The following is a 23107-nucleotide window of genomic DNA, read 5'->3' as shown; positions in this document are numbered from 1 at the left end:
AGCACAGAACGAAGAAAGCCGACCGCCATTGCTTACAAAGATGGCGGATGTAATAATTCCCGCCTCATCCTGATTGGTTGCTAAGCTGAAGGGCACATTTACGAAATTGAGTTGCGTTTAATTGCAGCCTACATTGGTTATTGTTACGATACACGAGTTAGTGCCATGGAGAAAATATATATACGCACGAGTCAGTGTAGACAATTATGTGACTTCCACGTAAGATCTTATAGATTAGGCAGTTACGAAATGACAAATATAAAACTCTAGGATTAGGTCTATTATTGGAGCAGTACTAACAACGAAGTAGACCACAATTCAACAGACCAACACTCTTCCATTCATTTCACTTAATATTCGCAATGCGGTAAAAGCTGATATTGGATATACTGCATCACAACTCGTCTATGGGACGACACTTCGACTTCCGGGGTGATTCATGGATCCCTTATAATCTTTAATCAATATGGGTCAAAACTTCTACACGATTAGTTTTAATGGACTCACCTAGCTGAAGGCGCTGGGTCACGCATCTGCTCGACTTCTCCTATAACAGCTAGCCAGTTTAGATCAGTTATTTCCCGTTATACTGATAACCTCTCAAATATATCTTCGAACCTTCTCGCTTCTGACTTGTGATTTCACCGGGTTGGCACTTTTCGATTATAGAAGTTGTTACTAGTTAAGGTGTTGTCAAACTCCAAATTCTTGTAATATCTTCAATAGAAGATGAACGAGAATGCACAGAAAACACCTAGGAAATTTCAAGTCATTAAACTGTAGAATTGACTGCCGAAAGGAAAGTTGGTGGTACTTAATGCTAATTATTGTATAAAAATTCTTGACGTTTATTTTAGACTCACAGGTAAATAGACCAGTGATACCAATATCATCTTCTTACCAAACAGTATTTATAGATCCGAGAAACACTGTGAATAAAAACTACATCTAACAGCATGGACCTATATCATGATGAGCAAACAGTTTGTTCTTCGTAAAAGACCGTTTGTTTGAAAGTTTCAAATTGTTTCAACGGTTAGGATATTTTGCGACACAACTTGAATTACATTTTATGTTACTGCGCAACATATTCTATATAGTTTGATGAGTGGCTGTAAATGTACTGGTTTTTCCTCCTCTCTTTTTTGACACCTGAATTCCTTTACATATATGGGGATATGACGCGGAATCCAAGACCAACGAATTCTTCTGGAATTGATAGTTTTAATTTATGTAGGACGTTATCTATGTATAAGAATTCCAGGGATGGTTATAAAGCGATTTTTCAAGATATAACAGGATACAGGCAACTTGAAAAGATTATTCTTAATCTCAATGGTAATTAGGCTTTCAGGATTATCATAACATTTTAAATAGAGATTCCATCAAAACTCATACACTTTAACAAAAATCTCCTGTTGGATTTCGCAAAAAGCAATGATATTACGGATATGGAACTTTATATCCATGGATCATTATTCTATCACAGCGTTGAAGAAATGTTCAAAATGTTGCCTGCAGAAGTATCTTACAATGTTATTGACCAGCATCTGCAAAATCTCATGATTTCCATCCTAACTTACGAAAAAAGAAACGTAGAATTTGGTTACTCAGCTTCAGAACTGCGAAAATGCTTCAAAATAAACGAGTTTGCTGCTCAATCAGTCAACATCTTTGGTGACCTAACAATCAACTGGTTTAAAGCTTTTAGCTCTGGTCTTACGCGGTACCTTAATGCGCAAAAATTATTACAAGTTAGTTCTTTTATTCAACAAACTTTTAGATAATATTGTTTATTTGATTGGAGGTAATTGGTATATAGATACATATGTATATAGGTGACAAAACGACTGAACGAACTTATGCACAATAGTACCAGTAACGTTGTGGATTTTTCTTCATGTTCAAACATTTTCTGTGAACCTTAAATATTTGAAATTTCTCACTTATGCTAAGAAAATCCACATAATATGTGTCAGGTTAACAAGCTTTGGAAAAATTAGCCGTCGTTCATGTCGACAAATCCTTTGACAACTATAACTTTAATTCTAAAACGTTTAACGTTGAATAATGTTAGCAGTGATAAAATAGGTAATGAACGGTTCACTTTTCTAAGAGATTCAACACTTAGGAATCTTTTTCGAGTATCTTAGCCCAGTAGTTTATTGAAATTTTTTATGAAGTTGTCTTCTGAAATATTTTGATGGTGTTAGTTTAAAGTTACTACCCGGCTGGCATTCAAATATCATATAAATACAAAATCAATTTATGACAAAATCTAGGGCGATAAAAACTGAAAATCGACGTTATTTACTAATGATGACACTGAATACAACATTATTAATATTGAGGAGTTGAGAAGCAATTATTAATAACGAAAAGCGGATTTCGAGGTACATAATGCCAACAATAGTGGATAAGTATTTTTCAGATAACTAGATTAATCAGAATTAAGTAAGTAATCATCATGTTCTAACTGTTAAAATGGTCATTCAAAGTATGTATTTGTCGTAAATATGATTCGCCATGAAGATCGTTTGAGAATTGTTATTTATTGAGCCTTTAATTTTAAAGTATGAATCTATGGAAAGAAGAAATCCATCACTCATTTACGGGTCCATTTACGTAATATTATTTTACTTCGTTGAAAAATAGGTCTATTAAATGAACTAACCCATTGAACGTTATTTTTTGACGACAAGACATTTTGCATAAGGTAAATTTTACAACTAAAATTTAAGCAAAACATCAATTTGCAAAGTTGGTTAATAATAATCACAAATCCCGTCACCTAAAATATAAGCTAAGCAACTCAAAGCATTACGATTTCATGATATTTGTTAGTTCGTTTTTGCATAGATAAATTAGTTGCCTGAAATTGCGTGGTGGGGCATTAGATATGGTCCAAGGCAAAAATAATTTAATAGAATCTAAAGTGTTTTATGTTTTGTGAAAAGTAAATTATAACAGCAGTTTCTCTTATTAGTTTTTAATGGAGAATGTTGTTTCCTTGAGTCCATTCAGTCACGGGCTGTTACTTTCTCTGCAATTTTCAAGTGACACATTTGCTGGTTATTGCAGTTTAGCGTAAAATTCTAAATTTAGTCATCTCTGAGGACCTTTCGCTGCTCAGTAATAATAATTATCAGGGATTTCTACGATTCAAAGGTTTGTTGAGGGAGAACACAAACGTTTAAATTTATGTAAAAGTTTTAAACATTAAGATATGCTGTGATTTTGAAATATTGTTATTCAACTTAATTTAAATTTATAAACACTAAGTGGTCAAAAGACTTCATAAAACAGTTTTCACATCAAATTCAAATGATTATTTTGGATAATTTTTCTGCTCTCACTACATTCTTATAAAAAAAATGAAAAATATGCTTTTAAATCACTGGACTGAGTCATAATGGTAAAAAAAGTTTAGACGAAAGTTAAAAGGTAAGTAATTAATGTACAACAATCATTCAATAATTAAAACACAATTGTATGAACGAAGAATATTCTTTTTAATAATTTCTCATCAGGTTCTACAATTATAAATCCAAATTAATAATCCATAAAATCGGCCAGATTTAAGGCAGAGTACGTCCTTTGGAAGTCGTATTATGTGAATTAAGAATTGTTATTTGTTATCAAATCAGATCGTTAATGTTGGGGCTGACTAATATGAAGTTTTTAACTTGAATCAGTTTATAAGTAAAATGAAATTTTGCGATAAACGATCGATACAGAGAGAAGTGGCTAGTCTAGGTAATTTATCTTTCAACCTCGGAGTGATTATTGGTCGTGTAGAGAACGTTAGTTGTAGTTTACCCGCATCAAAAGTCCTTTGAATTGATCTGCTTAACATAAGTCTTAGCATTTCACTCGGTGCGCCGCCTCTGAATTGTAAGCGTATATACATAGGCTTTTTATTTACAGTTAGATATTCTCTATGCTGTCTTTTATTGGCCGTTTTTATTTGTAAATTTCTCGGGACATCCATTTTCTTTCAGGGTTGTGCATAATGCCTTTGTTTCATCTTCAGTCGTATCCACAGAGCATATAGTCTTGATTCTATGATGCAGTATCTTAATAAGGCTCCTTTTGTAATGTAGAGGAACAAAACCAAGAAAGTTTGCATATTAACCCTTCCAGGTAATTTTCCTGTATATGTTTCTTTTTAGCGACCCGTCCTTCCTCCTTGTAAGTAGAACATCTGGAAAGGCTATTCTACCCCCATTTTCCTCCATCCATGCGAATTTTATGGACGGGTGAACTGTATTGAAACGCTCGAGTGTTTCTAGGAAGTATGTCTGGTTGTTACAAAGGATAAATGTATCATCTATATATCGGTAGTAAAGTGAAAAGTTGTCGATCTCTTGTGCTAGTTGTCAGTTTTCTAGTTTAGAGAGGGAAATGTCTGCCAATATGGGACTCAGGGGTGAACCCATCGCGACACCATCTATTTGTCTGAAGATTTCACCATTGAATTTGAAATGTACATTCATAGTACATTTTAGTAATAATTCTTTGATGATCTCCACAGGGATTGTCGTTTCCAGTTCCTGTTTTCTAAATTATTCACAAATATATTCTACAGTTTCTCTGAGTGAGACATTTGTGAACAATAATGTTACGCCAAAGGACATCATCGTTTGATCTTTCGTGTTTATGTTTTTAATCTTGTCAACGAATCGGAATACATCCTTAATACTATGTCTCACCAGGTGTTTATGGAGTGGTTTCAAAACGGTTACTAACCACGTTGCTACAGTATGATATGGGGAATCGTACATGTCCAAAATTGACCTTAATGGGATATCCGGTTTATGTATCTTCGGCAGTCCGTATAACTTAGGTAAATGCGTACCTATTGGCTTAATTGTTTCGTATATGTTTGGTTAACAACTTCATATTAGTCAGCCCCAACATTAACGATCTGATTTGATAACAAATAACAATTCTTAATTCACATAATACGACTTCCAAAGGACGTACTCTGCCTTAAATCTGGCCGATTTTATGGATTATTAATTTGGATTTATAATTGTAGAACCTGATGAGAAATTATTAAAAAGAATATTCTTCGTTCATACAATTGTGTTTTTTTTAATATAATGGGAAATGTTCAATAATTACTTGCTAAATGAAAGCAAGCTTATTTAAATGCTCGTCGCCTCTCTGATTCAGACCATTTATTCACTTTTAATATCACTGAACTTGCATGTTTCAGATGACGAGAACAGTTTTGAATTCAGGACCCAGCAAATCGTGCAGTCATTGTATGAGGGACCTCAGTTTGGGTTGCCCGAATTTAGATAAGTGCTTTGCAGCTGATAATAAACAAGTATGTTCAAACCCATGCAACAGTTACTGTATAAATGTTTTTCGCGGATGTTTAGCTCCGTCTATCTTATTTTTTCCTAAACAATTCATCTATTCAAATCAGAAGTTAGCATGGAGTTACTCAAACCCAATTCGTTTTGATGATTTGAGCTACTTTTTAAGTGCCACTACTGTGTATCATTTAATTAAAAAAGGGATTAAAGAAGCCAACGAAAATGAAGCCTTAATCCAACCCAAAGTAAGTTTTTCTAATATCTATGGACTTTTAAGGATCGTATTGCGCGATTCTATGTCTGGTTTATGTTGATTGGTGTTCCAATTGTAATCTTAAATTTCTTAAGTATATTCAACAACTACGGTCAACAAAGATGTTTGTTTATTAAGTTTCGTTGTTTGACCTCATCATATCTTAGTCAAAGAACGTTATTAACATAGTAGATATTAGCATTAATATAAAGATCAAAGTTAGCTTAAAAATACAAAGCTAAACAACAAAACGAATCATAAAAATAATGATAAAGTCGATAATTAACCTAATTGAGATTTAAGTAATATAACCGCTTATAAAGTAACTGATTGTTCAATATGAATTTCAGCACTATTTTAAATCTACAATGAAGCACACATGTTGACGCATTTATGTTTTATAGAACATATGGATTATGGTTAGCGGCAAAACAGGAGTTTCGTTCTATTCACTGGATTTAATCGAGACAGTTTAAACACGTTCTGATAATTCTAAAAGTATCACAAACATTGAACAAGTTAGCGTCTATCCGTGATTACTAGCTAATGAGTAACGTAATGAACTAAAGCGAAAGACATGTGGCTTGAGTCTCTATGTAAACAGAAACACTAGGATGCAAATTATTATGGCTGAAGAATCTTGGCCAAGATGAAACGTCTGCTCTACATTCTACTCATAAGTGTAATTCATCTGTTTAATAGAACTTGTTACCAGATGGCTGTATCGAGGGAAACCTCACAGGATACACGATTGCCAACATAGACTGGTCAGAACTTAGCTAATTGTATCAGAGTGGGATAATCCTAATCCTAACTAATAATATTATAAGAAATAAAGTGTTTATCTCAAGAAATAAATAATGATGAACAAAACATCAAAAGTCCATATAAAACAAAGTCGTGATACCCAAATTACACCAGTGTTAAGGTATACACGGTAATATATATATATATATATATATATATATATATTGCAAAAGTTGTAATTTCCTTTTTATTTTGTTTATAGCTTGAGAAGTTTTGTAGAAAAAATAAGCCGCGTACTTTACAAACTACTATAGGTTTGTTCAGTAACTTAAATGGAAATGATCATACACTAAATGAAACAATGAGTAATTATTTGCAACTTAACACTGAGGACTACGATAAATTAAACAATTTCATTGAGAAAGTTGCGAAAGATCTAAATTCATATCTTCATGACAGAGACAATAAAGTTCAGTATATGAGCAATATTGAGTTACTTTATTGTTCACAAGAAGATAAAAATCGATGCTGGAATGGATCATCATTTGATCGGTAAGTGAAACCTTTTCTACACAATGTGAATCATTTATTATTCTGGTTGCTGGTTATAAAGAGATACAGTTACATTTTAATCTAATTTTTGAGAGAGAGATTTTAATGTTTTACGGTGCCATTGGAGACTCTTTGGTAAACACAGTGTCGAAGGTCAATTATCTTGGTGTTACCTTTTCCTCTGATCTCTCTTGGTATTCCCACGTTTTATTGTTATCGAAGAAGGTTTTCCGTCTGACTTACTACATAAAGAGATTGCATGCTCTTGGGATTACTCGTCATTTACTCTTACAATTTGTCCATTTTTGCATATTGTCTATTATTCTTTACTGTTCTTCATTATTTTTTCCCGGGCTTTTGAGAAAAGACTGCTGTATTGCAGAGAGTGCTGAAGGCAGTCAGCAAGGTGTGTGGCGAATCTTTCGAGTTCATAATTATTATGGTTGTGGATAGACATCTAAAGTCATGCAAACTCCTGGCAGGTGTTATTTTATCACATACTAACCGTCCCCTTCACTCGTATCTTTCTCCTTGTATATCTTCTGGTAGAACGAGACGTAATTACATTAAAATCCATGCACGCAAGCAAAAGTATAAAAGTTCTATAATACCTTACCTAGCAAATATACTCTGTGACGAACAGGTTGTTAGAATTAACGTAGTCAATAACCTGCATTCTTAACATGTCTTTAATTTGAAAAATTGTGCAGTTTTTTGGTTCCTTTTTTTGAACCTTTTTCTTTTTTTGTCTTTGCCACTGATTTTTTTTTGCGTGAGCAACTTGTTGAAATACCCTATGCCGATGATTCTATATTGTACTACAATATAATATTGAATAAAGCCATTATTAATAATGATAATAATTTCATAATAAGATAATTGACCATAGAGCAGACAGCTAAAATCATGAGTTACTTTTGTATCTGAAAATGCACTTCGAAACTTATAGGATAAAATTTGTTATTTCCTTAATTATCTATATTGTTTGACATTAAAAATGAACTTTCTAGTTTGTGTCTTATGAAATTTAAGAACTGATGTTGAAGTATTCTGATTTCAGATAATTTTAAGTGGAATAAACTTTTAAAATTTTGTCTTTACAAAAAACAGATAACATTTTCAAATTAGAATTAATCGCTGAAATGCAATGTATAACAGTCTCTGAGTGCTAACAGTCTTCCGAAGCTCTAATTGTATTGTACAATATTAGTTATCGCGGTATAGTAATTATATCAGTAAATACTTACCAAGATGTCACTACCGAAATATAATCAAAGATAGTCTGTTGATTTAATCATATTTAAGATAGAGCTAGGTACAAACGTGTTAACCTGAGTTCTCAAAATAAATAAGCATCAAAATATTAAAATAACAATGTCAAAAGAGTAAAAATAGTAGAATTGTCAATGATAATGAGAAAGGCTAAACATAGATAAGTTGTTACATTATAAAAAGTGAAAAGCTTCATCATATCTTAATCATAGAAAGTTTAAAACTGGTTCATTCAATGAAAACTTACTTAGGCCTACAACCTCTCGCGGAGGAGAATAGGCTGCCCACCAAGGCACTTCATCGAACTCTGTCCTGAGCAATCCTTTCAAGTCGTTAATATTCTCTATTCGTTATTTCGGCGTCTGCTTTAGATTCCCTACGCAAAGTGTTCATTAGTCTTTTTCTTTACGTTTGCACTACAGGATTCCAAGTTAGCGCTTGCCTCGTCACTTAATGTATGTCCTATCCACATCCAGAATCTTTTCCTAATTTTCTTTTCAGATGGAGGCTGGTTTGTTCTCTCCCACAGCACGTTGTTGTTGATGGTATCCGGAGGACGAACACTGAGTATCTTACCTAGATAATTGTTTATAAATACTTGCACCTTTTTAGGTGATTGTCGTGGTAGTTTTCCAAGTTTCAGCTCCGTTCACAAGAACTGTGTTGATATTCGTATTGAAAAATCTGGCTTTGATGTTGGCTGACATTTTTTCCGAGTTTCATGTGTTCTTCAGTTGTAGGAATGCTACTCTTGCTTTACCGAAACTCCCCTTTACTTCTTCATCAAATACTCCTTGTTCATAGATGATGCTGCTACCCATCTCATCCAAATTTTCTCTATCAAGTGTTATTGGGTTGGTACTCATCGTGTTGTATTTCGGAATCTTGCTTATTCCTTTGTGTGTTGAGGTCTATTGCTGTAAAGTATGCAACTACACTGACTTTCTTCACCTGTATTTATTGATGTGCATGAGATAGAAGAGCTATGTCATCTTCAAATACAAATCGTTCAGCTACATCCAAGATTCCTATTGTGTTACGTGTTTCTCCTCAGATGTGTAGGTCTTCGTAATCCAGTCAACCAACAGGTGAGAGAGAACTTAGGAGGGTAAACAGTCCTATCTGTCACCGGTTCTCATTCGAAATGCATCTGTCAGCTGTTCTCCGTGTTCGAATTTGCTGTGTAGTCCGTCGTATGAATTCTGTATGGTGTTGACGATCTTCTCAGCTACTCACTCCATAGTATCAAGGAGGATTCTATAATGTTCTCTTATCCACTGTCAAACGCTTTCTCAAAGTCAAGAAAGGTGATGTACAGTGACGAGTTCCATTCAATTGATTGTTCAACAATGACCCGTAATGTCATGATTTGATCTGAGTACAACTTAACCTCACGGAAGCCAGTCTGTTGATCTCAAAAATGAGCGTCTACTGAATCTTTCATCCGGTTCAGCAATACTCTGTTGAAAACTCCTTGATACTGATTCTAGTGTGCTGCCTCTGTAGTTCACCAGGTATATTCTCAGATCCTACTGCTTATCCACTCACCACTTGTCTGATGACCATCTTGATTTCTTCGATCGTTGGTAGAGTGACAGCTATAGACAGGCGTGTGTGTGTGCCGTTTCGATGTACGGCGGATTCAATGGAGGTAGTCAATTCAAGAGTTCCTGAAAATGCTATTCTCATCTGTTCCTCTGTTTTCGAATTTCAGTGATTTGCTTACCTTCTTGGTCCTTGATTGGTATCTCTGGTTTAGTCAGTCAGTCAATCAGTCAGCTACAACGTAGGACCAGGTACATATATGCATCGGTCCAAGTTGCCATACCTCATTAACACAACAAGATGGACACCGGATTCATAAAAGTGGTTAATTCAGTGGTGGTAATATATAAAAGAAAGATTGCAATAAGGATATAGTACAGTAAGAAAGAATCAGTTCGTAGAAATAAAGAAAGATATGAAGCGATTTTAATCTCTTAGTTTAAGGGAAGACATAGAGTGTATACACCGACTCCATTGTGATTGATTCTGAGCCATGTCACCAAGAGTCTCCAACCATTGGTTACGATAGTCACGCGGACACCCAACCAAGTAGTCTGCATTTACCAACATGGCTCAGACTAGAAGTTAGTGACTTCAAGGACTGATGCCACGTTTTGGTTTGGCCAACCCTAACTTTCTTCCAACCATCATGAACACGGTTAGCATTGCACGTCGTGGCAATCGGTGTTTGGGCATACGTAACATGTGACCCAACCATCTCAGCCGATGAAGATTCACAACCTCATCGACTTATTTACCATCATTCCCTAATACCCTGCGTCTAACCTCCCTATTACTTACCCGGTGATCCCAGCAGATGCCAGCAATATTTCTGAGGCATCTGTGGTCAAATACTAGTAGCCAACGAGTGTCTTCTACTGTCAGTGGCCATGTTTCGCTGCCGTAAATTAAAACAGAACGGACTGCTGCGCAGTTTACTCGTCCTTTTATTGATAGACGGATATCTCGCCTTCGCCATAGGTGACGTAAGTTGGCAAAAGCCAAACGAGCTTTTCGAATCCGTGATGAGATTTCGTCAGACACCAACCCATTAGAGCTGATCAGACTTCCAAGATAAGTGAAGTTGTCAACGCGTTCGACTACTTCACTCCCTATCCTTAGTTCAGGTGTTGATGCAGACCAGTCCTGAAGCAACAACTTGCATTTAGAGGGAGAGAAGCGCATTCCAAACATTCTGGCATTGCTGCTTAGTGCTACCAAAAGACTCTGCATTTTATCGGCGTCTTCACCAAACAGGACTATGTCATCTACGTATTCTAAGTCGATAAGTGGACCTCCTGGAAGGAGATCAATACCCGAGAATTCAGTCGACGAGAATGTTATTTCCATCAATAGGTCTATGATGAAGTTAAACAAAAATGGTTTAGTACATCTCCCTGCCAGTTTCTTCGTCGTATCATATCATTGTTTGATATTTTCTTCTGTTGCAGCTTTTCCCACTGTCGTTTCTAGATCTTCCACGTATTTGTTTTTTTGTTGTTGACTCTAATGCTCTTCTTCACTCGCTTGTTTGCTTCTGTGTATTCAGCTTGTGCCTTGACTTTCTTTGTTCTCGTTTGACTGTTGTTAATTTCATTCTCTTAGTTCTTTCTCTCATTTTTATTGAATCGTGCTCAAATTAACAATATAGATCCAATCACTATGATGATGGTCAATAAAAATTACAACTTATTATTCTATTTTTTGGTGTTCATATCATTTTAATGTTTCAATTCAAATATACTTCTGTTCACCAAAGTGAACTGTTTATAAATAATTAAGAAATTATTGTGTTTTTACGTTAAATTATAGATTTGTTTAAAGTATGTTAATAACTTATGACATAGAAATAATATTACCAATGAAAATTTCATAAGTTGAAATTGTAGTTGATAAATTTATAAATAGTTCTAATCTTGTTATATTTTGTACACAAATGTAAAATTAATAAAAGAAATACCTGGCAGTGTAATAATTTAATACTTAAACTGTTCTTATCAACTATAACTGGAATAAAATAACTTAATACCTAGCAACAAAATAACTAAAATGTATTAGTTTTTTTTAAAAATACTTATGGTACTGATAGCTATTATTAAATTATATTACCAATGTTGATTACAATCATTCTTGTGTTTGAATTTTAAGTCGATTTATTTTTATTTCATTATGTAACAATGTTTAAGTTTAGATTTATTTGGACAAAGTATTTTTTCTTTCTCTGAATAAAAGCTTAAATAAACAACTTTTTTGATTGAGATCATGAATCAATTGATGTTAGACCACCGTTGGAAACCTGGAAGCACTGGACGGCCGTTTCGTCCTAGTATGGAACTCTTCAGCAGTGCGCATCCACGATCCCGCTCCCTGAGAGATTCGAACCCAGGACCTATCGGTCTCGCGCCAGGCGCTTAACCAACTAGACCACTGAGCTGGCATCCACTGGTGTTAATGTCTAACCTCAACGAATCCACGAAATTGCGCGACCATTTTCCATTGTATTGAGGTAGACACCTGTTTCTACTCGACACTAATTAGCTCCACTGGTCACGGCTTTTTTTATTTTAATAATGAAAACTAAAAACCAAACAATGATATCATATTTTCTAGTCTCTATACAAATAAATATTACTGTTGATTCTTTAATATGATTAGTTTCAAGAGTTTTTCCTTCTTATAATGACAACTTTCTATCTGGTCTATAGAAATTTCAGAATGATAAGTTTAATTTAGTCTTTTTTTTTATAAAATAATTCGAATAAGGAATTATAAATTATGACTTCTATCTGAAGTTTGTGCTGATGATGTCGTTCATAGGAACTATGAAAGCTCTACGACCAACCCATCCGGCTCAAAGAACAAATTTCCATCAAAAAGGAATTATGAAAAGAATTTGTCTGTTAACGTTTTATACATTCACTACTTTTAAATAAATAACCTTTTACCTATCACTCAATCAAAAGTATGTTTAATCCCTTTCTTTAACTTCATCAACATCAAGTTCAATAAATCAACAGTGATTTTAATTATAGAATAACTTAATATGACTTATGTATAAACTATCTTTTGATTTTGTATTTTCATCACGTTAATTTTATTTAACTATTACTATCATTATTATCAGAAGGGTTTTTTGTGGAGATTGTAGTAATTTAATAATTGAGTCAATTGAAGCTAGAACACCATGGAAAACGTACCAGCACTAGACGACCGTTTCATCCTAGTATGGGAATCATCAGCAGTGTGCATCCACGATCTCGCCCCGCGAAATTCGAACCCAGGACCTATCAGTCTTGCACGCGAACGCTTAACCTCTAGATCACTGAGCCGGCCGGCATCCTACGGTGTTAATGTCTGGCTCCAAATAATCCACGAAATCGCGCCACCGTCCAGTATTGTCTTTAGTAAATTATTATGTCACAACGGATTCTCATTACAACTCCAGGAAATAACTCTTGGAGATAGTCACTAGTGAGCATATTATGATTATAATCAGAGAGAACTTTTGTGGAGATTGTAGTAATTTAATAATTGAATTCATGAGATTTAGTGAATAAGTTTTAAAATCTTATGACCAATTCTAAATTGTAACTTAAAATAAAAATCACTGTTGTCTTTATCATGCCTTTATTTTAACGCAAGTAACTTAATAAAACGTTTCAGGTGTATTTTATCACTCTAATGAAAAGAATAAATTAAGATGACACTTATTGTCTATGCAAATTTTGTTGTATTCAAATATTCTATTCTCAACTATGTTTGTTTTTATTTCTTGCATACTTAGTTATCATGCATAGATAAACTACAACTCTTAATTCTTTTCAATCAAAGCAAAACACAATCAGATCAGGTTTTTCAATTAGACACCTTTAAAATTGTCGTTTTCTGTGTAGATACGAAAATCGGAAAATATCTCTTTCCTAATTTTCAGTGTTGTATTATACAAGTAATTATAATTGTTTAATTAGACACTATATAATACAATTCAACAGTCGTCAGTTAATTTCAAATTTAACAAACTACAAATAAGTTGCGCTGAATTATGACTGTAACGACTCAAAAATAATCAAAAAAAAAACATTTTGTTATCGATAGTCAACATGTTAAGTTACTTCACTCTCCAAAGTATTTTGTACATATAACAAGTGGTTAATGAACCATTTCTTTATTATTTCTTATTATTTCTCCTTGAGTGTGTATGTATTCCACCGTAATTATCTATTGCTAATTCATAGGATTCACAAGGAGAAGTCTGTCAATAAGACGAATGGTTAATATGAATAAAGTAATATTGAACAATTGTCTGCAAAATCGAGTATATCTGTCCACAACCAGATTTATAATGAATATAAATGATTCAACATAAACCCTATTAAATATTTAAATATAAACTGATAATTTGTTTCATAATGGTTAGTACAATCAACTTATTCGAAGGTAAATAAATACAAAGTGATAATATTAAATTGGAAAAACATGCTACACCGTTATTTTTACTTATTATTATTCATGTTTATCTAATTTACCAAGGAATTACTATTCTAATTTAAGACCATTCTACAGATATTTCAATATGTATATAGATTATTGTGTAATTCATTAAATTTCAATCTGTAATTCATGTTTTATTTAACTCAAACAACATTTTAAAGGTGGCTTGTCACAATTACTGGCAATATTCAATCAATATTTGAATTATTTCCTAAATTGTTTTGAACTGAATTCATATTTACCTAGCATTTTATTTACATATATTGTAAGCTAAATGAATATGTGGGCCATTAGTTTTCAACTCAATATTCTATAGGTATTATGCTGTTTATGGGACACAAAGTTGCTGGGTGTAAAGTATATAATATAATCTAACTTCTGTTATATCATAGTTTCACAATTTAAAATCTTTTAAAAGTTTACTATTGTAACAATTTTTAACTCTAAACTAATTCCCTATTAAATAAAATGTAATCATTCCTAAGTCTATACTAAGAAACGACTATTCACATCTTCCTACTTGTAGACCTTCTAGTAGAATGAAATGCAATTATATTACGATTCATACTCTCAAGCACAAGTACACATGCTTTATAATACCATACCTAGGACATATACTCCACAAAGGACAGGTTGTTAGAGTTTACTTAACCAAAAATCTATGCACTTGAACTTGTCGTCGATTCTCCATTATATAGATTCGTGTATTGCTTGTTAACTTTGGACAATTTTTTTATTTATTTTAAGAATTCATATATTTATACATTTTGTAACGTCTTTTTACAGTACGAGGATTTCATATTCTACTAAGTGTATAATATTGAATAAATTGATTATTGTTATTATTCTAAGGTTCATTTTTATCTCCCAAACTATCGTCATAAACATTAATCCTTGAAATTCTGAACTAATTAATGTTAACACGGATTGATTCATGATTTAAATGAAACTCAACAATCTCCGCAAACCTATTCTTGACAACATTAGTATTATTTGTTATTAAAGGATAAAATAAGCCGAACAAAACTATATGGGCGTCGACTATGACATTGATTTATTCATCGAACTAGTTAAATATTATTGTCACGACTGATATTTATTAAATTTTAATGTTTTAATAAGATTTATTTAATGTTATTTATAATATTTGCTGCATTTAACGTTACTCAACTGTTATTAAATATACTATTTAACAATGGGGCATCCCCTTAAGTTATTTTTATTGGTCACTATGTAAGTGAACTACCAATGAGATGTATGCAAAATCTATATGACTATTTTATTCTACAGTTTATTGGGTTAATTATTGTAGTAGCTGTACTGTGAACTCAGGCTGTAAGTAGAATTCATTGCTAGAAATAATGAATTTTTAAAAAAAAACATATGACGTAGTAAACCAGTGATCTATATACAAGTCTTCGAGACTCATAGTTATACCTCATTTCATAAATTTAGTAACTAATTAACTATACTGACTAAATAAACTGGTGACATATTTCAAACCATCATATACTTTCATATGTAATTTTAAATATGTTGCGTAACTGTCTACAAAGGGAATATTATTTTGGGGTCTGTATGGAATACAATGCCAGAGATTAGAATTATTGGTTAATTACCTCACATAATTGAATACACGGGTACAGATATAATCGCACTTTACTTTTGTTAAGTGCTAATTATTTTATAATTGTGCCGTAGTTTTATTTACGTTCAGAAAAAAAATGTTTCATTGAATTTCAAATACGTTAGAATGTCGACTTATTATATGTATGCAATTTGGTTTATAACAATTCCAATATTTTGTGGATGATAAATATTGCAAAATTCTAACATTCAAGTTTACTTATTCAATACTTACATATTTACAGGTATACACGCCAAGTTCCAGAGTTCACTATAAATGGACAGTTAAATAATCCCGAAGTGAAAATAACAAGCAATGATTTAAAATACAATTTTTCAAAAGAAAAGAATGTTATACGAAAGGAGCGGACAGAGGAAAATAATGCTCAAAAGGTAGATCACATTTAATAATAAATAACGTTTTACTCTGGCATTATACAATCAAACTGACTATTTAAAAGCTATCTCTTTTCCTACTAAGATTAAAATTGAGGTAGATATTTGTTAATAAAAGTACTGTTCAGACGCTGAAAATTGAAACTTTTGTTCAGCTACATATGTTTTGTATCTTTGAATTACATTCTACGCTAGATAAAATTAATTTATATGAAAATTTGAGATTTAATTTCAAGTAGGTAGCTGAAAATGTTTTCTCTTTGATAGTATATACTTCAGTGTAAAAAATATACCCATCAAAGATTTTAGTTCATTTCCCTCTTATGGATAGAGTTTACGTTTATGAGGTGAAACACAGAAAACTAATTTTGTATTCAAGACTAAAACTTTTTCACCTTATAACGCTTTGTGTAGTCTGGTAAATACTACAAATTAAAAGTTATTTAATTCCTTTCGGATTGGTTATTTAGATCTTTCTGTTGATGTTATGAACTGCAATTTATCAATCTTTTCCGGTGTATAAGCACCATATGAGGATTACTTCGATGCTCACATTAAGTCACAAGCATACTTTAGGAGGGTCGGATAGCGATTATTCTTGAAATGCAGTACGTGCGTTTTGTCCCATTAGAGACTCATTAGCTGGATATACTAGTACTCCTGTGCTTCTAAAGCCTAACGCGTTATCTTCTAAGATACTGAGTCCACTGAACATTCCAGGGAATATTTAAATAACCAAAATAAATAGATTAAAATTCACTCCGTTACACAAGCCAGTGGCTATCTGGACTCAGTATCTCAGTGGATAATGCGTTAAGCATTTCAAGTAAAGGGTACTTGGTTAAAGTCCATGTGTGAATATTTGTACTGGGGTTCTGGTACGTACAGCTGGCGAACCCAGAAAAGAACGAAACAGGTGGACTTACTTTCCTTGCTAGCCCCTACACAATCCTGCTTAAAAAAGGAGGTTATTTTATTGTTGGTCACTGTTTGGATTTTAATCAGATCATCAAGCTTAATTTCGTAAATAAAATTGATCACAATTGTTTCAGTCAATTTGAAACCTTAGAATACTAAAATTGTTATTTAGAATAAAGTATAAAGGTATACAAGTTATTGTATGCTTTTGAATAATAGTAATTTCAAGCAAATAATGATAAGGGGAACATTGGTCATTAACATCTAACGGGAATATGTAGTGTAATGGCTTTTTGAAGGCTTAGATAATCATATTAGAAAAATGACACAAATGAACTGTGTTAATAGATTGTTACGAAATACACCTTTATAATTCAAACCAAAAACTTGCATAGTTTTAAGTATATTGAAATAATTTTTGTTTTTATAAGTAGACAATTTAGGCTTCCATGAGTTTAATGTAAAATGTCTTCCAAGATTTTGTAATTGTTCTGATCAGTTGAAAAGAAAAATATCTTTTATTACAAATGGGAAAGTAAACTAGACATTAAATAAATTTCTAGTGAGTAATGTAGATTATTCACTTTTCTCTCGAACATAAATACACAGAAATTTGTTTTTTTTTCTAGGAGATTTAATTTTCATCTATCGAATCTTGTGAATTAAAGTAGGATTGCTAGATATTCTATACTGCATTAAGAGTTAATTGACTTCATTTGTCTGAAACGTGAATTATAGCCGCAAGAGTTGTATATATTGAATGATACACTGAAAAGTATCCTCGTTATGTGTTATAAACTAGATTTCACTAAGTATCAATGATCTCATTCAGTAGATAACACGTAAATTATAAAGGTAAACTTAGCTGTCATAATGTTTGTGTAGGGTTATAGTTTTTGAATTTCTTACATAGTCCACATTTTATTCATTGTAGGTGAATTCTAAGAATGATGTTCCATTGACTAACCCTCTACTTAATCAGAAGAAATCAGATAGAGAAGGCTTATTCATTTCAGAGTCAAGTGGTACACATCCTTCTCTTTTGTCAAGTGATATAAATATACCTCAAATGAATCCAAATGTTTTTGAATCAAAGCCATCGAAGTATTTTAGTGAAACTAACAACAGAGCTGAAATCGTCAATACAGATGATTTGTCGGATCAAATTGTGGTTCAAGGATGTTTTGTAGATGATGAAGATTGTGAATTAAATATTGCTGACAATTCAATCGACGATAATGCTAATGAAAGACAGTACACAGTACTTAGTGAAAATGAATCATTCGACAATTCATCCGAGTCTAAGAAAAAACTACAAGGTATTTATATACTCTAGTTTGAATAAAAAACAAACCAAAATGTTTTTGTAAAGCAAATATAACATTTTTTCGTTTATAAACCTTACTGTTAAAATGTCGGTTCGTTTTCCTGCAGAAAATAATTAGTAGTATAGTATACTAGGGATACTGAAATTATTGACTGATTATTATCAGAAATCTGATGTTTCAGCAAAAAGTGGATGGGATCTCTGAATATCCAACTGAGGTTAAAGTAAACAAATAGCTGTATTGGATTGCTTCAGACAAATGGCGCTAAACCATATTATGATAATAATTATTTTTTATTATTAATTGGCTTCAAGATGAAATTCTTGAAGTTCTTGTGAGACGCAGTGGTCGGTAGAAACCAGACACGGTTAATTAAGTTATTCACCCCATACAGTGAAAGATGACTGCGCAACATCGTGAACTGATCGAAGATACACCAGTACACCATTGGATTCCTGCTAAGTAATCTTAGGACGGAAAGGCTATCCAGTACTCTCTGGTTTTCAGTAGTGGTCCATCTACGATTAGTTAGTGATTTAAACAATGAAACCAACTGGAATCCTACAACACTGTCCATAGCTGATAGTAACGCAGTATTATTATTGTTTACGTGAGTCTATGTATAGCATTTAGGTTACGATTGGGTATTGAAATTTGGACTCCCTATGATCCTTTTGCGTTTGTAAAAGATCACATTTACGAAGTTTACTGAATCGTATTTCTACTTTTTTACATCTGTGATACGTAGTCTCACTGATATCATCACTGTTAATGGACTTCACCTTTAGCTACTATTAACTATCTTAATTGTATAAGAATTAGATTTAGAAAGTATTATCTTATCATAAAGCTGGAGAACATTTTTTTCTGTTTATTAGTTAATTTTGAAGAATAAACAGAATGATAGGGTTGAGCCCAATTCAACCTAAGGTATACTATTCATTTTGTCTATTTTCAAACCATAATAAAATGGTATGTATCTTATTATGTCAAATTTCTACTGCAATTATTTCAGTTCCCTTCGACCATTTTTTTAGTTTTGTCCCTTCAAATGTTCGAATAATTACTCTGCCTAACTTATATGTTAATATTTATTTTTGTTTCTAACATGACTCCGATTTTACCAAATAAAGTAGTAAAATCTATGGTCTTTCAATGGTGAATTCTAGGATTTGTATTATTTATTCCGTTTAAATTGATATTTTATACTTAAATGTACTCCGATGCATTTTTCTGTTAACCACATAGAATATAGTAGGGATTATCAAAATTTAGAAAATATACAAAAATAACCACGTTTCATTTATAACAACAAAAAGTTTCCTAGATTAAAAAAATTACGCTGAGTCTAAAATTTATGAACGACCTGTGAACAACGCTAAAGTGACCTTGAAGGTGTTCACCTAATAACTAGGATCAAATGAGGGTTATAAAGCAGTGTGAGGAATTCGAATTATGATCTACAGTGGACAGTTAAGGTTATGAATTAAATTTAGGGTTTTCATCAAGAACTGACATCAGTTATAATACCGAGACTCTATTTAAGCAAATGGATGAGTGAATTTCACACCAAAATCCGAGACCTGTTATCTTATACTTGATTGTTTCGACCATAAATTATAGTCTTGCTAAATTTACTTCAATCAATACATTATTGATTGAAATCAATATCAGTAATAATGCTTAAACTACTGAAAATCTTCAACAAATAAAAGCATTATGGTCTATTAAGTGACGGTTAAAATATAATATGTACTATCAACATTTGAGCAAGATTAGCATTGACAAAGAGTAGTTTAAATAAGAAAGATTAGTTCAGCGAAGAGTTCTCTTTTCGGCGAATTCATTTTCGAAACTGTACAATCACAAATATGTATACTTATTTCTACAGGATGATAATAATACTGATAATAAACTTCTGTTAGACATGGTGACAGTGAGGTCAAATAAACAAAGGTATTGAAAAGATTTTTTATAAAGCAAGGAAAGTTTAATAATGGTTTGATTGTTAATGGCTTAAGTATTCATCAAAAAATAGATAGGGAAATTATCAATGTGAACGGATGGCTCAGCATGATAAGATGTTGAAATTGAGAATAAATGAAATCAGAATGATCGTGGAAACAAAATAAACCAGTTGGGGGTAGAGGATTTAAGAGGAAGATGGAAGGTGAAGCAGATGGCTGTAAAGGAGGAAGAGTACGAGAAAGAGAAAAAAAGATTATAAGAAATTAAGACTATGGTAGAAGAAGAGGTTGTACTAGTCTCTTATGCACACACAATTCTGGCGTTCCCAGATGTATGGTTAATGCTTCAGCAATGCAAAGAGGATGTAGTCTAATTGTCTTTGGAAGACTTCTACTTACCTTGTAGATGACCTTGAACACAGAGTCTGTCTTGATTGAGTGACCTGTATTCACAACGTGTTCAATTATTGAATTTCTTACTGAACCGTCGCCTCCTCATTTTAGCCAAGCCGGACAATGTTCTCGAATTCTTTTGGATAAAGTACGCGTCGAACGACCTTTGTTTATTTGACCTCACTGTCACCATGTCTAACAGAAGTTTATTATCAGTATTATTATCATCCTGTAAAAATAAGTATATGTATTTGCGATTGTACAGTTTCGAAAATGAATTCGCCGAAAAGAGAACTCTTCGCTGAACTAATCTTTCTTATTTAATGTTCTAATAGGTGTATTCGTAGTGTCGGTTATGTTAAGCCTATATATCTTATTCTAGCTTTCCAACAGCCCATTCTATTCATTCTACTTAAGTCATATTTTGACCTTGTTAATTATTCGCTTATCAATTTTGACTGTTTTAATAAGAGCGCGTAGGTGTGTGTACATTTCTTATCCCATTACTCATCACATGTCTCTAACTTACTTTTGTGTGCCTATAAATATTGATTAACGCTTCGTCAAATGGGAGTTGGCTTACCCGCCATCTCCACTCTGCTTCGTTTCTCTTCTCCCCATTTCATTCGCTTCATTTACAAGATACATGTATTCAAAAGTCCATTCTCGTTATTTGACTTATCTAAATCCGTTATTGACTAACGCGATTAAAGTAGATGATTAAATACGAGGATAGGCGACATATATATTTCAACAACAATCATCATTGCAATCACCTTGGAGTCAGATCACGGGTCACTAAAGTGGAAAGCCATTTCGACAACATCGTCCGATCTAAATGACGACAAAATAAAGGGCTCCACATATTCCGTTTACTATAGAGTAGTTTATCTTAATAGAACAATGTTAAAAAAGAAAATGATTCTCTATTAAAAAATGGTTGACTGTGATGGTGGTTCTGCATCCTTTAGAATCAATAACTTGGTGATCTGAATAGTTTCTTAACTGGTACAAATGAAACTCGTAATTTTTTTCATGTAAGCTTTAATATTCTTACTTCGTTACCTGTTAAATTCAAACATTCAATTTTTTCAGTTTAAAAAATTGATAGCACTCAACCTTTTGAACTCTGAAAATATTGCGTTGTTGTTTACCAGTAACAAGTAATCAAATATTTTTAATAAAATTAAATTTACCTTCAAAACTTTCTATAATATACAGAAAGAAACTATTTTCCATTGATTGTTTGTTTGTAGATGATCCGGTGAATGACAACAAAACAAAGGAATCTTCAAAGAAAACCGAAATACCCCCAGAGAAAGCATTGAATTCTACGGCATCTAATTCCTCAACAAATTCAAAAGTTCAGGAAAATATTAGTCTCAATAACAAAATGTCATTGGAATTGGTCTGCTTTGTTTGTATATTCTCTATCAAGCTTTATTCATTCACATGTTTATAATTTTGAACAGTGTTAAATAGGCCATTATAAATGTATATAAATCCCATGTGAATAATCAGTAGTGTTTTACTAGCTTTTCAGTTCTAAATTTTCCTCTTTTTTGAAACTTCCTCAGCTACTTTCCATTACTAAACATACAGCATTTATTTCAGACATATTGATGACAACGAGGTAGGCAGTGACAAATGATTAGCTTTTGCATTAAGCCTTCTGGATTTTCCATTGTACATTCTTCGATTTCTATGGTTATTTTGTGTTGTGGATTTAATTTTTCCATCGTAAGATCATGTTCATTGTTTACATTTCAAATTAATTCTTACACTTTTTTATTGACAGCTATACGGTATTATAAATGATCATATAAAAACATTTGTTGTCATTGTTAATTTGATTATTTATTATCGATGATCTTTAGATTGTACGTGTTGTGAAATTTAGTCAATATCTTCATTACTACTGCTAACAACAATACCGTCAAGGTTTGTTTTATATGTTTACTCAGTGCAAACTAAAACTTCTTATATGTTTAATGTATACTTAAACGGATCGATATGTGGCTAGCAGTAGAATGCAGAATGTATGCTTCGTCCTATTGGGGAATTGTCAACTGGATGTACCTGAACCCCAATATTGATATTCTCATAAAGACTCTAATTCAGCACCTTTTGCTTCAACGAGTTACCCAGTAAGCTAGTAAGGTTAGATGGCAGCTGGTTTGATGAAAAACTAGACTGAACTTGTGGAAATTGGCCACATCAAGGCAATCAGTACAGAACACATATATCCCAACAAAAACTAATCGAAATTCACTCAGCATTATCAACAACGGG

The 23107-nt window shown here is 32.6% G+C and overlaps 1 protein-coding gene across 3 annotated transcripts; it reads left to right on the top strand.

Moving 5' to 3' along the window:
• Positions 1 to 1040: 1040 nt before the first annotated feature.
• On the top strand, positions 1041 to 22927 carry MS3_00004540 (uncharacterized protein; the record flags this gene model as incomplete). 3 transcript variants are annotated; one of them, XM_051212469.1, is made up of 7 exons in its annotated part: positions 1041 to 1338; positions 1378 to 1754; positions 5222 to 5572; positions 6590 to 6879; positions 16059 to 16206; positions 18062 to 18446; positions 22072 to 22927. In XM_051212469.1, exons 1-7 carry the CDS (start codon positions 1119 to 1121, stop codon positions 22275 to 22277), a joined length of 1977 nt encoding a protein of 658 aa, XP_051072654.1. In that variant the 5' UTR covers positions 1041 to 1118. The 3 variants fall into 3 exon arrangements, with proteins under 3 accessions (XP_051072654.1, XP_051072655.1, XP_035587700.1); XM_051212470.1 differs by having other exon boundaries at positions 1041 to 1754; positions 5222 to 5335; positions 5391 to 5572; XM_035733757.2 differs by lacking the exon at positions 22072 to 22927 and having other exon boundaries at positions 18062 to 18463.
• Positions 22928 to 23107: the final 180 nt, after the last annotated feature.

Source organism: Schistosoma haematobium, chromosome ZW (genome assembly GCF_000699445.3).
Source record: "Schistosoma haematobium chromosome ZW, whole genome shotgun sequence".
Classification (NCBI taxonomy): domain Eukaryota; kingdom Metazoa; phylum Platyhelminthes; class Trematoda; order Strigeidida; family Schistosomatidae; genus Schistosoma; species Schistosoma haematobium.
The sequence above is the reverse complement of the archived record's forward strand: the minus strand, read 5'-3'. Positions and strand labels throughout refer to the sequence as shown.